A 17,872-nucleotide genomic window follows, 5' to 3' on the forward strand; every position below is an offset into this window, starting at 1 on the left:
CCATTTCTAGCAATTCTTAAGTCCGAAAAGTTTAGTTCACACTGTTAATTTTACAGATAAAGGACTGAAACTCAGTGAGGTTAATTAGTACAGATTACAGAGTACATAAGCGTCAGAGCCAGGACCTAAACTAAGCCTTTAGATTTCAAATCTGCAGTTCCTTCTTCCTTATTAGACTGCTCCAAATCCTGGGTAGAGCTAAGAGACCATATTTTCCTTGCTTAAATATTGTAAAAATTTGAACCAATTTATATTGTAAGGCTTTTATCTCTATATCCATGCCTCTTTGTTTTATGTAAAACAAATGGTAAAAAGTAAAGGGATCCAGTTTTTGAAAAATAAACATGAAAAATCTATAGAGTGGAAAATGTCACATTTGACAGGGAACTTGTTTTCAGGGAAGTTAAACCTTAATTTCAGTTCAACTCGATAAACTTGTTATAGTTACATTAGAGACAATGAACTCTCCCTTTGGAATTAGCCTTTAGATTTCTGGTCATTGTTTCTTAATACAAGGCAAACACAAAGAGATATTATCACTCACGGCTAAAGCTGTGAAAATAGAACATTGCTTTAAAAATCTTTTTTTAGTACATTAAAAAAAGAAATAGATGAGAATATGTCTTCACAAAAGAATATTCTCCCCTTCACTTGTGAATTGGTATGAGCCCTTTTAATTTTCAGAGATAGAATATAGCTTTTATTCTCCATCAAAGGAAAATAAAGTGAATGTTTAAAACATATTCTTATGTAACTTTAAGGTAAGAATCAAAAAACATAATGACTTCCTGCAATCTTTAGCCATGATTCAATCTAGAAGACTGTATTTTGTTTCCCAAAAAGATAACAGTAGGCCGGGTGCACTGGCTCACACCTGTAATCCCAGCACTTTCGGAGGCCAAGGCGGGCCAATTACGAGGTCAGGAGATCGAGACCATCCTGGTTAACACTTGGAACCCCATCTCTACTAAAAATACAAAAAATGAGCCAGGCGTGGTGGCAGGCACCTGTAGTCCCAGCGGCTGAGGCAGGAGAATGGCATAAACCCGGGAGGCGGAGCTTGCAGTGAGCCGAGATCTCGCCAGGGCACCCCAGCCCTGGCAACAGAGAGAGGCTCCCTCTCAAAAACAAACAAACAAACAAACAAACAAACAAACACAGTAATTCTGTGTGCTCTTTGTTTTTGATGCCTTTAGTAAAGATCCAACTTGCACATATTCAGTGTCAGAAGCAAAGATTAGTGTGTCATTCCAATCACAAGACACTTTAATGTGAATCTCCAGCTCAGTTTCTTTTTTCTCCTTCCCATCCCCTTCCTCCCATTTATCTTCCCCTCCTCTTCTTCCTCAATCCTCCTCCTCCTCCCTCCTCTTCCTCCTCCTCCCTCCTCTTCCTCCTCCTCCCTCCTCTTCATCCTTCTTCCTCCTCCTCCCTCCTCCTTTCTTTCCTTCTCCCTCTCCCCCTCCGCTTTCCTCTCCCCTCCCCTTCCCCCGCCTTTCTTTCTCATTGCACCTCTTGGTTTCTATATTTCTCTGCTTCTGAAAAGTTTTTCTCAGCATAGTGTGTTTGTATATGTAATTTATCTGATTTAATATCTGTCCCTTCCTTCCCCTTACTCTTTACCTCCTCATGTCTGCTCTTCCTTAACTGGCCACAATGTAAACCTAGAATATTCTAAATAATTTTAAAAATAAATTTTATATATTGCTCAAAATCAAAATAAACAAAAGATATTACAGTAACAACAACAAAAAGTTCTATTAAAGCACTTAAGGTAAACTAGAGAAAGTCAGGGTTTAATTGAACAGAAATAAGGAACTTTCTAAATGGCTATAACTCTGAAAATTAGAGAAGATTGTCTTCAGATGATAATGAGGGGTTTATTCAAGGGGCTTAAACAGGGTTGTTGTTAGAGAAAAGTGAAAAATCATTTGGAGACGATTGCAGAGTATTACATTTATGTGGATCCTAAGGCTCTTTCTATCTGTAATTCCAATGCTAAAGTGCTTTTCCTAAAAAAAAAAAAAAAAGTCTTAAATGCGTGCTAAATTATCTGTGGGTTGGCATAATAGATACTCCCAAGCCCTGGCCTATACAACAAAGCAATTACAATGATCTGTGCCTTTGGGGTTGGATAATCACAGAGTAAAGAGAGATCACAGAGTTAGTTAGACCAAAAATATGAATGGCACCTAACAATGGAACACTTTTATACTACATATTAATGCATTGAACCATTTCAAATGTAATATAAGAAAAAAAAATGAAGGTAAATTTTTACTTGATGATTGTGCATGAGATTTGCATATGTCCTTGCCCTGTTATTTAATTGACTATACAACCTTGGGCATGTCGCTTTCTTTCTATGACACAGGTTTTTTACCAGGAAAAATCTAACAATCTGCAAGTGTGTGCCAGAGTGAGTTGCTATCTCTTTCAGCTTCCTCTGTTTAGGATCCTCCTCTTTTAACTCTTTAACTCTAGAGGATTCCTTAATCATCCCAGGATCCTTTGGTTTCTCACTCAGCCGGGAATACCTTTGATCTGGCAGGATGCTTTTACTCCACAAAAATAACAAACTAATGTCTACAAATAAATTTTCTCAGAATATAGTGTTTTTAAAATTTTGATCCTGGTTGATTAATTGGCAAGCTGTTGTATCAGGTTAGAAGTTGAAGCCCAGGAGACTGAGTTAAAATTTTGACTCCATCATTTACTAGACTGTATTTTTGGGCAAGTCATTGAACTTTTGTAAGATTTGTTTTGTTTTTGTTTTTGTTTTTTTTTTTTTTGTAGCTGGAAAAAAGAATGGTAACATTACTGACCTCATAGGATTAAAAAGTAGAGCACTTGGCTTAGTGTTTGGCTCAGAACACACACTCAATATATGCTAGTTATGTAAATGGATTATTTCGAGAAACAAAAGGTGGTAAATCACCTTTTCCTGAGTCTGCTTCATGCCCTTAGAGGCCAACTCTGATAATTTATTAATGGGTTAATGTTATACTCAAACCTAGTAGTGCAAGGATAGATTCAAAGGAATCCTGAATTCCCAGAAATTGTTTGCAAAATTTTAAGTACGTTGTTCTTGGAAGAATATCTATAAATTTTGTCTGAGTCTTGAAGGCATGATTGTTCCAATAAAGATTAAGAACCCCTTACAACATATTTGAAGGATTATGAATAAGGCAGCCATGTTCTGCCTGATCCATCAAGGTTTCCCATTGGAATAGAGCTGGACCTTCTGAGGCATCTCCTCCCTTCCTGGTTTGTGGAATGGGTTTGGGTACCTGACATAAAAACTCTTGAATTGGTGGAGCTACAGTCATCAAATTCTATCAACAAGTCCCAAGCTGATGTCAGTACTCTAGAGATGCCCATGGGAATAATAAATTCATGTGCAGATATCTGGGCCCATGCCTTGACCTGAGCCTAAAGACTGAACTCATTGGTCAACCTGCCCGTAAAAGATTTACAACTGTGAAGTTTTGTTTGGCCCTGAGAAAATGCTTGTATTTTTTCCTTCATGGATATGCGGAAGAGCCAAAAAGTAGAAAACAACACGTGAAAAGTCAGCTTATTTTGGCAAACAGCCTAGTTATAGCAATATTCTTCAAGTCTGTAGAACAGAAAAAAGAAACCTAGGTTTTTCACTTGGCTGTATGACCTGAAACTAGCTATTACTTATAAGTCTGGCATGTGAAATAGTAACAGCTGCATTTGGGATAAGCTCCAGCTCATCTTAGAATATAGAATATAGAAGTGTGCTAAACCAAGGTTGCTGACAGAATGTGTGGGCACATGTGGTGTGAGTTGTTGAGGATTTATGAAACCTCTTGGCAGGGTCAACTACGAACAGAGTGTATAGACAGCTTTCCAAGCACAGTTGTTAAGTATGAACTATTGCTAGAAAAGCACTGAGAGACCAAAGGACCCTATTGTTTGGATACAAGGCTGAGTGAAGACTCAACCCTGCTACAACTCAAAATATCATTTCAATGGCATGATTCCTTATAGGTTAAAAGTGTCTGCAAGTCTTAAATGACTGTGTCGAGTCATTTAAGAATTTGCAGTAGAAGATAAATGTGAATTCTGGTAAGTTCTGGGTACTTAGTGATTTCTCTGGGTACTGACCTAGAATTATGAGTTTATGTTCTTCAAGTTCCTCTATAAATAATGAATGGTAAAATTTCAGAGAAAAAAACAATTTAGTCCTTAACAAGGAAGAAAGTGATCCAGCTGGAGAATAATAAAATAAAATATGACTTATAACTCACTTGCTGTAGGTACAGCAAACAACAGAACAGAACCTCAGCCCCATTTCTGGATTACCAGAAATCAAATTGTTCCTATTTCAGAATAGTTCCATTGCACAAGAAAATAGCCGAATACAGGGAATAACATGACAAGCATGTACAGAGAAACCACAGAGATGATTTTTATTTATCTATGATCATGTGAGGTTCCTGTCTCTTAGTTTAGGTGTTTGAAATGTGATAATTCCCAAAGCACATTTTGGACATCAGCACCAATGCTTTTTTCCTGGCCACAGGAAATGGGGCTTCTTCTCTCTCTATCTTTGCTCATTTGGGATGTCAGGGAAGGGGAAACATGACCAGGAATCCTAGATTAACCACAAAGGAGAGAAAGAGACATTTCAGGATCAAGTGTTGGCTGTTGTTCAGTCTCTACTGTCTAGAGGAGAATCGTAACAATACCTTCCTGGAGAGTCTCCATTCTCGTCGAACAGGATCGTATCTCCAGAAACCCCAGTAAAATTGGTTTTCATCAGGGACTCCAAAAGTTTCCGTCCATCAATTGGCTTCATTGCATCACAGAGACCTGCATAGCCTGGGCAGAGGGACATCTGCATGTTGTGGAGCCCATAGGCCATCGAATAGATGGCGTTGATCACAAATCCCATTTTGGAATCCTGAACATGATGTGTTTTCAGAGTCAGAGAACCTGTTGGGAAACAAATTAAGCATAGCTTTGAGATACAAATCTACTCTCGCGATATTCCTGGGTACTGAATAATGGGTTGCCTGTAATCAGAGAATGCACTGGAGCAAATTTATCAGAGTTAGAACCATGGGTAATACTGAGAAACAGTACCAACATAATGGGTCTAATATCTTCTGTATTCAGGTTTTTCTTCCAAAACTCTGAAAGAAGTTCTGAATCACCAACAGTAGCAAGATCCACTTTCTTGCATAACCAAACTCTAAGTATGAATGCAGGATAGAATTGTATTTCTGTAACACAAAATGTATCTTAAGGACAGATTCATTTCATTAGTATCAGCTGTGATAATATACCTTTTTGGTTCAGAAATCCTCAACAAACCTCCAGTTTCTAAACTATTATGTTCTCTTACCTGGTGATATTCCACCATCGATATAAATTTACCTATTTAGATTTATCACCCAGTACTTCTAATCTCAAAGCATATGCTCTCTATAAACTGGCCTATTTGAAAGTTATAAAATATAACATTTAAACTCCTTTAATTCATTAATTAATTCAGTAAACATTTATTAGAGTCAGAATATGCAAAAAGCTGTGTAATTTATCATCTCGGGAAAAAAAGAAGATTTGAACATGGAGCTTGTACATAAGAAACTTGTCCAATAACGGAGATAAATTATGCAAATACAGTGAAAGGTAGAAGATAATAAATGTGTAAAACATGTGGAGGTAAAATCTATAGAGGCCCAAAGGAGTGAGATATATCCATTCCAATAGAAGGTTCTTGGGAACTAAGGAACTACAGGAACTAAAGTTTGTTATTGATGATTGATTTGACAAATATGGACTTAGTGCCTGTTATTTCTAACTGCTTAGAACTTTCTCTGAGTGAGGGACATCATGCTGAACAAGACAGATGTGATTCTTGCTCTCATTTACTTAAAGTCTAGAGGGCAGATGAGCATCTATCTAAGCAGGCAATTACCATGTGTTTTGATAAGGGCTGAAACGGGACTGAATAGTGAATCAGACCTGGAAGCTCTCTGAAGCTGAGCTTTAGGCTAAGTATCAATCAGATGAAGGAGGAGAAAGAGTGGTCCAAGCATTTTTAAAGAATAACAGATAAGATAGAGCATGCTATGTTTGGGAGACCTTAAGGAAATCAATGACCAGCACAGAGAGTAGAAGGTAGGAGAAAGGAGAGAGCTGAAATAGTAGAGGAAGGCAGAGATGATTAAGCCATGTTAAGATTGCTGCATTTTGGCTAGGCGCAGTGGCTCACGCCTGTAATCCCAATACTTTGGGAGGCTGAGGCGAGTGGATCACTTTAGGTCAGGAGTTCAAGAACAGCCTGGCCAACATGGTGAAACCCCGTCTCTACTAAAAACACAAAATTAGCTGTGTGTGGTGTCAGGTGCCTTTAATCCCAGCTACTCAGGAGGCTGAGGCAGGAGAATTGCTTGAACCTGGGAGGTGCAGGTTTCAGTGAGCCGAGATGGCACCATTGCACTCCAGCCTGGGCAACAAGAGGGAAAGTCAGTCAGTCTCCAAAAAAAAAAAAAAAAAAAAAAAAAGGTGAAAGAAAATGCTGAGGTACAGCCAGAGCTTATCATTTTGGAAGAAATGTTTCCTTTAAGAAAGTTTTTTTTTTTTTCCCCAACAACAACAAACAACAACAACAACTCTCCAAAGATAGTATGGTGCTTTATGGCTTCCCAAATTGTAGAGGCCTATTATCTCCATCTTGATTGCTGGCCCAAATACTGACACCTTAAATTTCCCCAGTAGAGAGTCTCCCTAGAGAAACTGGCATAGTTCATTCTGACATAATATAAGATGGAAATCCTGCTTCCATCTCAGGACTAGACAATGGTCCCAGGCTACGCTCTAGGCAAATCTTACAATTTCATTCCTCACACAGACTGGATTCATATTTCCACATTTTACTTCACACTGCTGGAAATTCCATTATTCTAGTTGCCAAGTCAAACACTTTTGAATCACTTTTGACTCCTCTTTTTCCTTCATACCTTCACAACTCTTATTTATCTTCAAAATATATCTGGAATTAGACTACTTAGCACTAATCTACTTCTACCAGACTCAGTATGTATCCTCTCCTGTCTAGATTATAGCAATAGTCTTCTAACTGATTTCCTCCTTTCTCCTTTTGCCCATCTTCCTTGCACTCCAGCCTGTTTTTAGCACAATAGCCATAATAATTCCCCTAAATAGAAGTCAGATCACAACAATCCTCTGATCAAACTTCCCAGTGACTTTTTTCTTATTACTAAAAGTAAAAGCCAAAGTCCTTACAATGGCCTTCAAAGACATACAGAAGCCTGCCTCGTGGTATTTCACCCCCTTTTCCTTTGACTCAATCTCTTAATATTCTTCCCATAAATTATTCCACCCTAGACACACTGACCTTCTCCCACATCTTCAAATATGCTAGGCATGCCCCTGCCTCTGAGCCCTTGTAATTGCTGAGTCTTCTACCTGGAATGCTCTACCCACAAGATTTGTGCAGGACAGTTCTCCAAATGGCCTTGGACTGACCAGGTTTTCCTCCCTTTCTTGCTTGTAGTTCTCAACAGTAACTGTATGATGGTCTGATAATGTAATTTACTGAGATAGAGAGAGACTGGCTAGAAGAGCCTAGGCTCTGTTTCAGTCTCACCAGAACAGAATGTCCTTCAAAGATTTAGCAAAGGAAGTCATGTGACCCCAGGATATAACACCCAGTGCAGGCTGCTTTCCAGGGTCCCTTGTCTGCTATGCAAGTGGGTTACATGCAGCTGAGACTCCATCCACCCTAGGCAGCTTTCTGAGCCTTGGGGGAGCAGCTCACAATGAGTCCTAGGCTTCTGATGTTTTTTACTGCCTATCTGTAAGTAATAAACCCATTTCACATAACTTGCATATGAGTATGTTCTGTCACACAAGTTGGTAACCAGTGCATAGTGAGCTTGCTTCACAAGTCACAGAGCATGTTTCCTTCCCAATTTATGACTTTACTTAGGCATCATCCTCTCTGTGAGACCTTCTCTGGATATCCTGTCTAAATTGCATCTCTACCTCCCCCCACCAATACTCCCTATTTTCTTTTGTGACATTATTTTCACCTTACCAATACCTAACATATTTTATAGATTTATCTTATTATCTTGCTTATTGGCTATCTCAAACACTACTCACTAAAATATAAGCTCTACAAAAACAGGGAGTTTTTTTGGTTTGTTTGTTTCTGTTTTTGTTTTTGTTTTGACATGGAGTCTCACTCCATCACCCAGGCTGGAGTGCAGTGGCGCGATCTTGATTCACTGCAAGCTCTGCCTCCCGGGTTCATGCACTGGGACTACGGGCTCCTGCCACCATGCCCCACTAAATTTTTTTGTATTTTTAGTAGAGACGGGGTTTCACCATTTTAGCCAGGATGGTCTTGATCTCCTGACCTCATGATTGGCCCTCCTTAGCCTCCCAAAGTGCTGGGATTACAGGCATGAGCCACCGCGTCCGGCCCTGATACTTTCTTTTTTGTTCTCTACTCCGTGCCTAGAACAATGTCTGGCACACACTTGGCCACCAATAAATATTTGGTGAATGAATTAAATTAACAAACTGTCTTCTCTAGACTACCCTTCTATTTTACTTTTTCTCCCTAATCCTATACTAACACTAGTTCCAACCATTTTCTTCCTCCTACTTTTATTTAGGTTCAGGGGTAAATGTGCAGGTTTGTTACATGAGAAAATTGTGTTGCTGAGGATTGGTGTATAAATGATCCTGTCACCAAGGTAGTGACCATAGTACCTGATAGGTAGCCTTCCAAACCATAGCTCCCTACCACCCTTCCTCTTCAAACAGTCTCCAGTGTCTGTTATTTCCGTATTTATGTCCATGTGTATTCAATGTTTAGCTCTCACTTATAAATGAGAACGTAGTTTTTGGTTTTCTATTCCTGCATTAGTTCACTCAGTTTTTGAATTTTGAGCTTGATCCATGTTGCAGCAAAGGACATGGTTTTATTCTGTTTTATGGCTGTGTAGTATTTCATGGTGTATATGTACCACATATTCTTTATCCAGTCCACCACTGATGGTTGATTCCATGTATTTGCTATTGTGAACAGCATTGTGATGAACATATAAGGGGATGCATCTTTTTCATAGAATGAATGTTTTTCCCTTGCATATACACTCAGTAGTGGGATTCATGTCTGTTCATATTATTTGCCCATTTTTAAATGGGACTGTGTTTTTTCTGCTGATTTAAGTTCTTTACACATTCTGGATATTAGACCATTGTTGGATACATAGTTTACAAATATTTTCCCCAATTCTGTGGGTTGTCTATTTACTCCGCTGATAGTTTCCTTTGCTGTGCAGAAGCCCTTTGCTTAATTAGGTCCTATGCATCAATTTTTGTTTTTGTTGCAATTGCTTTGGGGAATTTAGTCATAAATTATTTGCTAAGGCTAATGTTCAGGATGGTATTTCTTAGGATTTCTTCTAGGGTTTTTAGAGTTTTAGGTCTTACATTTAAGTCTTTAATCCATCTTGAGTTAATTTTTGCATATGGTGACTGGTAGGAGTCTAATTTCAATCTTCTGTACACAGATAGCCAGTGATCCCAACACCATTTATTGGATAGGAAGTCCTTTCCCCATTGTTTGTTGTTATTGACTGTTGAATATTAGTTGAGTATAAGTATGTGGCTTTGTTTCTGGGTTCTATATTCTGTTTCTCTGGCCTATGTGTTTGTGTTTTTCTACCAGTACCATGCTGTTTTGGTTGCTGTAGTCTTGTAGTATAGTTTCAAGTTGGGTAGTGTGATGCCTCTGGCTTTGTTCGTTTTGCTTGATTTGAGGTCTTTTTGGTTCTATATAAATTTTAGGATAAATTTTTCTAATTCTGTGAAAAATGAAAGTTTGGTAGGAATAGCAGTGTATCTGTAAATTACTTTGAGTGGTATTGCCATTTTAACAATATTGATTCTTCCTAACTATGGGCATAGGATATTTTTCCATTTGTTTATGTCATCTCTGATTTCTTTCAGCAGTGTTCTGTAATGCTTATAGAGATTTTTCACTTCCTTGGTAAGTAGTATTCCTAGTTATTCCTTATTACTTTTTTTCTTTTTTGGCTATTTTAAATGAGATTGTGTTCTTGATTTTGCTCTGAGCTTGGACATTATTGGTTTATAAAAATGCTACTGATTTTTGTACATTGATTTTGTATCCTGAAACTTTGCTGAAGTTGTTTATCAGTTCTAGAAGCCTTCTGGTGCAATCTATGGGGTTTTCTTGGTATAGATTCATATCGTCTGCAAAGAGAAGTAGCTTGACTTCGTCTCTTCCTATTTGGATGCCTTTTATTTCTGTCTCTTGCCTGATTGTTCTGCCTAGGACTTCCAGTACTACATTGAATACAAATGAAGAGAGTGGATATTCTTGTCTTGTTCCAATTCTCAGAGGGAATACTTTCAGCTTTTGCCTGTTCAGTATGTTGGCTGTGGATTTGTCATAGATGGCTCTTATTATTTTGATGTATGTTCCTTTGTTGCCTAACTTGTTCAGAGTTTTTAACATGAAGTGATGTTGAATTTTATGGAAAGGCTTTTTCTGCATTTATTGAGGTGATCGTGTGGTTTTTGTTACTTCTGTTGTTGTGGTAAATCACATTTATTGATTTGCATATGTTAAACTAACCATGACTCCTAGGAATAAAGCCTACTTGATGGTGGTTAATTAACATTTTCATGTGCTTCTGAATTCTGTTTGCTAGTATTTTCTGAGGATTTTTGCATATATGTTTATCAGGAATATGAGCCTGTTGTTTTCTTTTATTGTTGTGTCTCTGCCAGGCTTTGATATCAGGATGATGCTGGCTTTGTAGAATGAGTTAGGGAGGCGTATCTCCTCCTTGTATTTTTGGAATAATTTTAGTAGGACTGATACTAGCTCTTCTTTGAACATCTGGTAGAATTTGGCTTTGATTCTATTGGGCCCAGGACTTTTTTCGGCTGGTAGGCTTTTTATTTCTGATTCAATTTCACAATTTGTTATTGATCTGTTCAGAATTTTCATTTCTTCCTGGTTTAATCTTGAGAGTCTGGGTGTTTTCAGAAATTTACCTATTTCTCCTAGGTTTTCTTGTTTGTGTGCATAGTGATGTTCATAATAGCCTCTGAGGATATTTTGTATGTCTGTGGGGTCAGTTGTAATGTCACCTTTGTCATTTCTAATTGTGTTTATTTGGATCTTCTCTTTTTTTCTTTACTAACCCAGCTAGCAGCCTATCAATCTTCTTTAATCTTCCAAAAAACAAACTTTTGTGTTCATCGATGTTTTGTATGGATTTTCACATCTCAATTTCAATCATTTCAGTTCTGATTTTGATTATTTCTTAGCTTCTCCTAGCTTTGATGTTGTTTTGCTTTTGTTTTTCTAGTTCCTCTTCCTTTCCTAGGTGTGATGTTAGGTTGTTAATTTGAGATGATTCTAACTTTCTGATGTAGGTATTTAGTGCTATAAACTTTCCTCCTAACAATGCTTTAGCTATGTCCCAAAGATTTTGGTATGTTATGCCTCTGTTTTCGTTAGTTTCAAAGAATTTTTTTATTTCTGCTTTAATTTCATTTTTTATCCCAGAGTCATTCAGGAGCATATGGTTGAATTTCCATGTAACTGTATGGTTTTGATAGATTTTCTTAGTAATGATTTTTAATTTTTATTTTGTTGTGGTCTGAGGGCATGTTGGGTATGATGTCAATTTCTTTGAATTTGCTTGGACTTGCTTTATTCCTGAGCACATGCTCATCTTAGAATTATGTGCCATGTGCAGATGAGAAGAACATATATTCTGTTGGTTTTGGATGGAGTGTTCTGTAGATGTGTAACTAGCTCCAATTGGTCAAGTGTCGAGTTTAAGTCCAACATATCTTCATTACTTTTATGCCCTGATGATACATCTGACATTGTCAGTCGGGTGTTGAAGTTCCCCAAGATTATTGTGTAGCTTCCTAAATCTCTTCATAGATATCTAAAAACCTGTTTTATGAATCTGGGTACTCCAATGTTGGGTACATATTCATTTAGGATAGTTGAGTCTTCTTGTTTGTATTGTAACTCTTACCATTATACAATATGTATGTTGTCTTTTTAAAAATTATCGTTGGTTTAATGTCTGTTTTATACAAGAAAAGCTACCCCTGCAGTTTTTTGTTTTCCATTTGCCTGATAGATCTTTCTCCATGTCTTTAGTTTTAGCCTGTGGGTTTTTTTACTTGAGACAGGTCTCTTGAAGTTAGCAGACAGTTGGGTCTTACTTCTCTATCCAACTTGCCATTTTATGCCTTTGAAGTGGGGACATTAGCCCATTTACACTCAGGATATAAATTGATATGTGAGAATTTGATCCTGTTATTGTGCTATTAGCTGCTAACCATTTTTAAAGGATCCAAGAACACTTCCTTCATGAAGACCACCATGATTGCAGATATTAAAATTAAGTTGCACTTTGAACTCTGGATCATTTTCTCTAGACCTCTCTCTGACACTCTATATTCCTTATTATAGAATTGTGGGATTACTTTAGGGGAGCAGAGTTGGAAACATTCATTTCCTAGGTCAGTCTTATACCTACCTTTCCCTATTTAACATGCTAAGTAAAGAAGAGTTTACTCACTTGATTGATTCTATTTCCAGAAGACTGGGTATTCAGTGGCAATCTCTGAGGCCACACTTAGGTGCTTTATCTTGACCCTAAGCCATGTTCTGCAACTCAGCCTCCCAACCACTATCAGAGTACAGCAGTACATGTTTTTCTGACTGTTATAAAAGGTGTTGGTTTGAGTATCATTCTTTTATTTTTCTCTCTTATGAACAGGGTATGGAGATCTATGTTTGAATCCTGTTCTGTGTCTTCCTGGCTCTGTGACTTGGACAGGTTACTTCAGTTACTTAACATTCAGTTTAATCATCTGCTAAATGATGACCCTCATTTTACAAGGATGATATGAGAATTAAATGTCATAGAAAACTCATAAGTATCTCACACAGAGCCTGGAACAAGATGCTTCATAAGTAGTAACTATATCAAAATGTAAATCATACTAACCTTTAGTAACTATATATTTCTGGTCAAGACTTTAGAGTATAAAAGTAAGTGAAAAGTCTCACCTGATGTGATACCCATTAGACTCTCAGGCAATCACTGTTTAGCTTTTTTTTTCTGATTTTTATTTATGCCTTTTCCACAATAGACAGCAACTGGCACAAAGGCAAATTTGAGCCTTTTTAATTTGTAAATTAAATCACAGTGTTTAGGGCATGGTTACTATACTGTTTATTGAATTGAATGGGGAAAATATTGACAATTTGCATTTGTTTGGCACTTTTCAGCATAATTTTGCATTTATCTGTTATGTGCCTCAACACTGCAAGATAGACATGGACAGCAGAAATTATCCACACTGTATATATGAAGAAACTGAGCTGTAGACAAATGAAGTCGATTTCCTGTGGTCACTCAAAAACTCAAGTTAGAAAACTCAAAAGTAGACAGAAACTTCTACTGTCATGACTAGTTTTCTGAGAGTAAAACTCAAAAGTAGACAGAAACTTCTAATGTCATGACTAGTTTTCTTGTTATACTATATTGTTATTCTTTGGAAAGAAGAAACCCTGTATCACCTTTCAAAAAATTATTCTAAATAAGAGATAAACTTAGGGAAAACAAATGGTAACAATATTGAATTTTTCCTATACAGTTCCATGCGTCTGTTCTCTCAGATAATGCCTGCTAGCACTGTGCAAGACCTGGGCCCAGATATGTACAGAAGGGGCCGATCAAAGCAAGAGCTTAAAAACTGATGGATGCACATGTTTGTTCACAGTTTGTTAAATCATTTGTTATTATTGAGCATCTGGAAACAACTGGCCTATTTGAGTGGCATTAGGATCTTGCAGAAGTACCTGGTGACTATTTTTTCCTAATCACCCAAAGGCCTAAGTGATTGCAGATTCCTCCCCATCAAAATAATAATAAAAAATTAACAATAATTGGAAAACCAACAAAATACCAGAAGAGAACAAATAGAAGTTTAACTTTTGTAATTAATTTCTTATTAAGTCATTTTGATGCTTATATATTTTGCAGAAAGAAATCAAAATTTGTTTTAGCATTCATGAGGCATCAGGAGTTCAGTTCATAGAAATCCAAGTTTAAATTCTGCCTGTGCCATTTCACCTACTTTCCAGCCTTCTTCCTCCACCAGAGAAAGAAGCACATGGCTGACCTTTCACCTCCTTCAGGTAGCTGAGAGAGCTCCATTGAAATGTGTGCTAACAAAATCAGGACTTTACAAAATGCTTTAATCTCATAAAACTCAATGAGCTAGGGGCTATTTCCACTATAGATTAAGAAACTTAAAAAAAAAAAAAAAATCAAAGTTACTGTGAATAGCTGGCAAGCTTAGCTTTTTTTTTTTTTAATTGGGGCCAGGGGTGGTTGGTATCCACATTTACAAGAGACATTTGTTAATACGTTAGTCTCAATATTATAGATGTGGTGAATATATTGGTAAATTGGGGAATTCTCTTGCCTCTTATCTCTGTAGGTTTAGGTCCCCAACTATCTCCACTCCCCCCATAATTCCACACAAGGCTGAAGGGGGTGAATGTGCAAGATGACATCGCACTTTGTGTAGAGAATGCCTCTCAACTATTAAGAACAGCAGAGCATAGCATATAAGAGCACAGATTCTGGAAGTAGACAGAAGGTTATAATCATAGTTCTGCCATTTTCTTCTGTTCACTGTTACTAGCAAGTTAGTTAACCTCTCTGTGCCTGAAAAAGATGGTTTTAAAAATAGTATCTAGCAAATTTAGATGATACTTAAACAAGTTTATACTAACAAAGCATTTGATAAAATAAATTGATTTATGTTACCTCATCCCTGACCCAAGTTTTGTTAATAATAATATGATTTATTTCTTCACATTCAAAATATAAAGATCTGGGAAAAGTATGTTGCCAGAGGCATTAGCCAGTGCAAATATGCCTAATATGTTCTTTGAGGAATAAAAGAAATGCTGAAGCATAATAAGGGGAAGAGAAGTAGGATATGAGGCAAGAGAGAAAGGGGTTGGATGAGGTAGTGCTTTGGAGTGTTTTTTTTTTTTTTTTTTACCAGAAAAACATTACTATCTGATTTTCATTAATATTTTTTTTTTTACTTTGCTGCATGGAAAATAGAACAAGAGTGGGAAAATGGGGAAACGCAGGAAATACTGTGACAGAATGCTAAGAGATTATGGTAGCTTGGTCTAGGGCAGGATTCTGAATATATTTTGAAAGCATAGAGAATAGAATGTACTAAAAGATAGGATGTGGAGTGTTAGGAAAAATAATGAAGGATGCGTCCAAGTATTCAGTTAAGTAAGTAGACAGATTAGAGTGTCATTAATTGAGAAGTGAGAAATCACTAATACATAATTATGATTCTGTTCTGTTTCCCTATAATACCGGTACTGACTTTTATCACATATTAAACATTCAATACAAAAATTGCCTGTTTACATAACTATCTCTAACCTGGATCTAAGGCTCAGTTTTGCTGTCTTGTAACATTGGTGGTGATCTATCACTGATTTCCAGGACACTGTGGGCTCCCTAGAGACAAGGATTCTGTGTTTTTCACAGATGTAGTCCTTGTGCCTAGCATAGCACCTGACACACAATTGGCTCTATTAATATATGTTAAGTACATGAATGAGGCCAAAGGGATGACAGGGTGCCTCAAGGAGTGTGATCAAATAACAAGTCTCATTCTCAGATTGTCAAGTCAGTTTACCAGACAGAAAGCATTCCTTTGTAGAAGAGCACTTGTTTAAACAAAACTAAACATAGCAATGCCAATTTACAGCAGGATCTGTTAGGTGGACCAGACAATCCCATCAAGCAATCTCATGTATTTTCACCATCTAATAAAACTACATGGGAAAAATTTTGGTCCAATCAAGATGGAATAAGCACACTCTGATTCTCCCACTGAATACAGCTAAAAATCCTGGACGGAGCTGGAGAAGCTAGTCGAAAACTCTGAAAAATAAGTAGTAATAACTGGATTGGGGAAAAATAACAGAACTCAAAACATCACTGAATCATGCATGAGTTTCTTGGATTTTTTCCCCCTAATATCTTCAGATTTAGACTCAAAAGCAGCCAAATCATGAAACTGTGCACCAGATGCAAGCAGAAAAAGCTCCAAGAAAAGTTCTTTATTTCCAATCTGAGGAATAGAAAATGGCACCCTAAAAATTAGAGAGAGTGGAGAAAGTTGTATTTTTGTTTTTTTGTTTTCTTCTATTCAAGCTCCCAGGTAACCCTGGCAAGGTGATAGCAAGTGGTGGTGGCAAAGGCAAAAGTGTCTGGGTGGATGCTTTTAACCCTAAGGATGGAAACCCTTCTCTGTGACCAAAGGAACTATATCCCAAGAGAGTGTGTGTGGGGAGGGGGGGAGGAAATTCTCTGTTGGTTTGTTCCTTTCTCTAGCCTTTCCCCACTTGGTTCCCATGGCAGGGTGATCTCAGGAACAGAAAGTGAGAGGCAGAGGTAAAAATTAAAGTCTCAGATCTCTAGCCGGAGGAGAGGCTGGAACCTGGAGTGGGACAGGGAGACAGTAAGGGCAGGGAGGTGGGGAGTGCTAAGAAAGTGGTTCTATAGCATTGAGTATGAATTCTTAGTTTCCCCCTAAGTTGTACAGGCATTGATTTGACTCTGGTCAGCATACCAACCTTTTGAGAACTAAACTATGGAATGGAACAATGTCCAGGGCTAAAGACTGACAACTCGATGAGGCATATGTTTGATAAACTTTGATAGCACTGCAAAGGCTTTGAAAACTGAGAGTTGAAGGTGCAGCATAAGAAGGTAAGTAGGTAAGTGGGAACTTACAGACTAATGAGGTTGTTTGCCTATACTTAAAAACAAAACAAAACAAAACAAACAAAAAACAGTATTCTCCATTAGATTTAAATAGCACCCAAAATTTCATAACATTATATTTGAAATGTCCAGAATATGGCAACTGTATACAATTATTTGGGAGTGATGTAAAGAGCCCAGAAACTTTTACTAATCTTCTGGCTTTTCATTTCTAAATTCAGACTGTTGATACCATCTTTCTTTAATGATTTAGTAGAACTCATTGAGTTATATTCAATTCTTTGTTCTTGCTGCTTTGGCCCTAGAGAGAAATTCCGGCTCATTAAATAATTTATTAGTTGACTCATTCAGAGATTAAGTCATTGATTAAAAAGACATTTATTGAGTACTTACTGCATGTCAGACACTGTGCTGGATGCTGCTGACAGAAACTTAAGTAAGATGAAGCTGTGTCCTCAAAAAAAAAAATTCACCATATAATGTATGAGCTCAGTGGTAGAAGCTTGTGGGGACCAAAGGAGTTTCATCTTATTAGGCAAACTTTAAAGTCTTAAATGCACATAATAAAATGCTTTGTTTTATTCAAAGTTCTTTTCTTATCCAGTAAATGGTAGGTATGTTAATTAGTTGGCATGATAGTCCACCAAAGAATGGGACTTCATTCAGTAGTATTTACTTCGTTCAACGATTATTTTTTAGGGTCTGCTGTGAGCCAGGATTAACCTAGCCATGAGGTTCTATACCAAGCAGACTTACCAGGTACTCTCTGGCTAGATCGGCCTCACAGCAGCATGTAGAGAGGAAATGGAAGCAGGAAAGGGCTGCTCTTCCTTCTTTTTTTCTTTATTCTAAACTAGATCCTTGAGTTAGACCACTTAACATTCTTTCCTAATTTTCATATTGTTTAAACAAATCAGAAGCCTCCAAGAGGATTAGCAGAAACTACAACTCTC

The 17,872-nt window shown here is 37.4% G+C and overlaps 1 protein-coding gene across 4 annotated transcripts in view; it reads right to left on the reverse strand.

Moving 5' to 3' along the window:
- GRM5 (glutamate metabotropic receptor 5) overlaps positions 1–17,872 on the reverse strand; it is a 564,924-nt gene that overhangs the window by 95,514 nt on the left and 451,538 nt on the right. For all 4 annotated transcript variants that reach the window (XM_008020463.3, XM_008020459.3, XM_008020464.3 and 1 more), the window contains exon 5: positions 4,719–4,965. In XM_008020463.3, coding sequence (XP_008018654.1) covers positions 4,719–4,965 — 247 coding nt within the window. The remainder of the gene's footprint in view (positions 1–4,718; positions 4,966–17,872) is intronic.

Source organism: Chlorocebus sabaeus, chromosome 1 (assembly GCF_047675955.1).
Source record: "Chlorocebus sabaeus isolate Y175 chromosome 1, mChlSab1.0.hap1, whole genome shotgun sequence".
In the NCBI taxonomy this organism is placed as follows: Eukaryota; Metazoa; Chordata; class Mammalia; order Primates; family Cercopithecidae; genus Chlorocebus; species Chlorocebus sabaeus.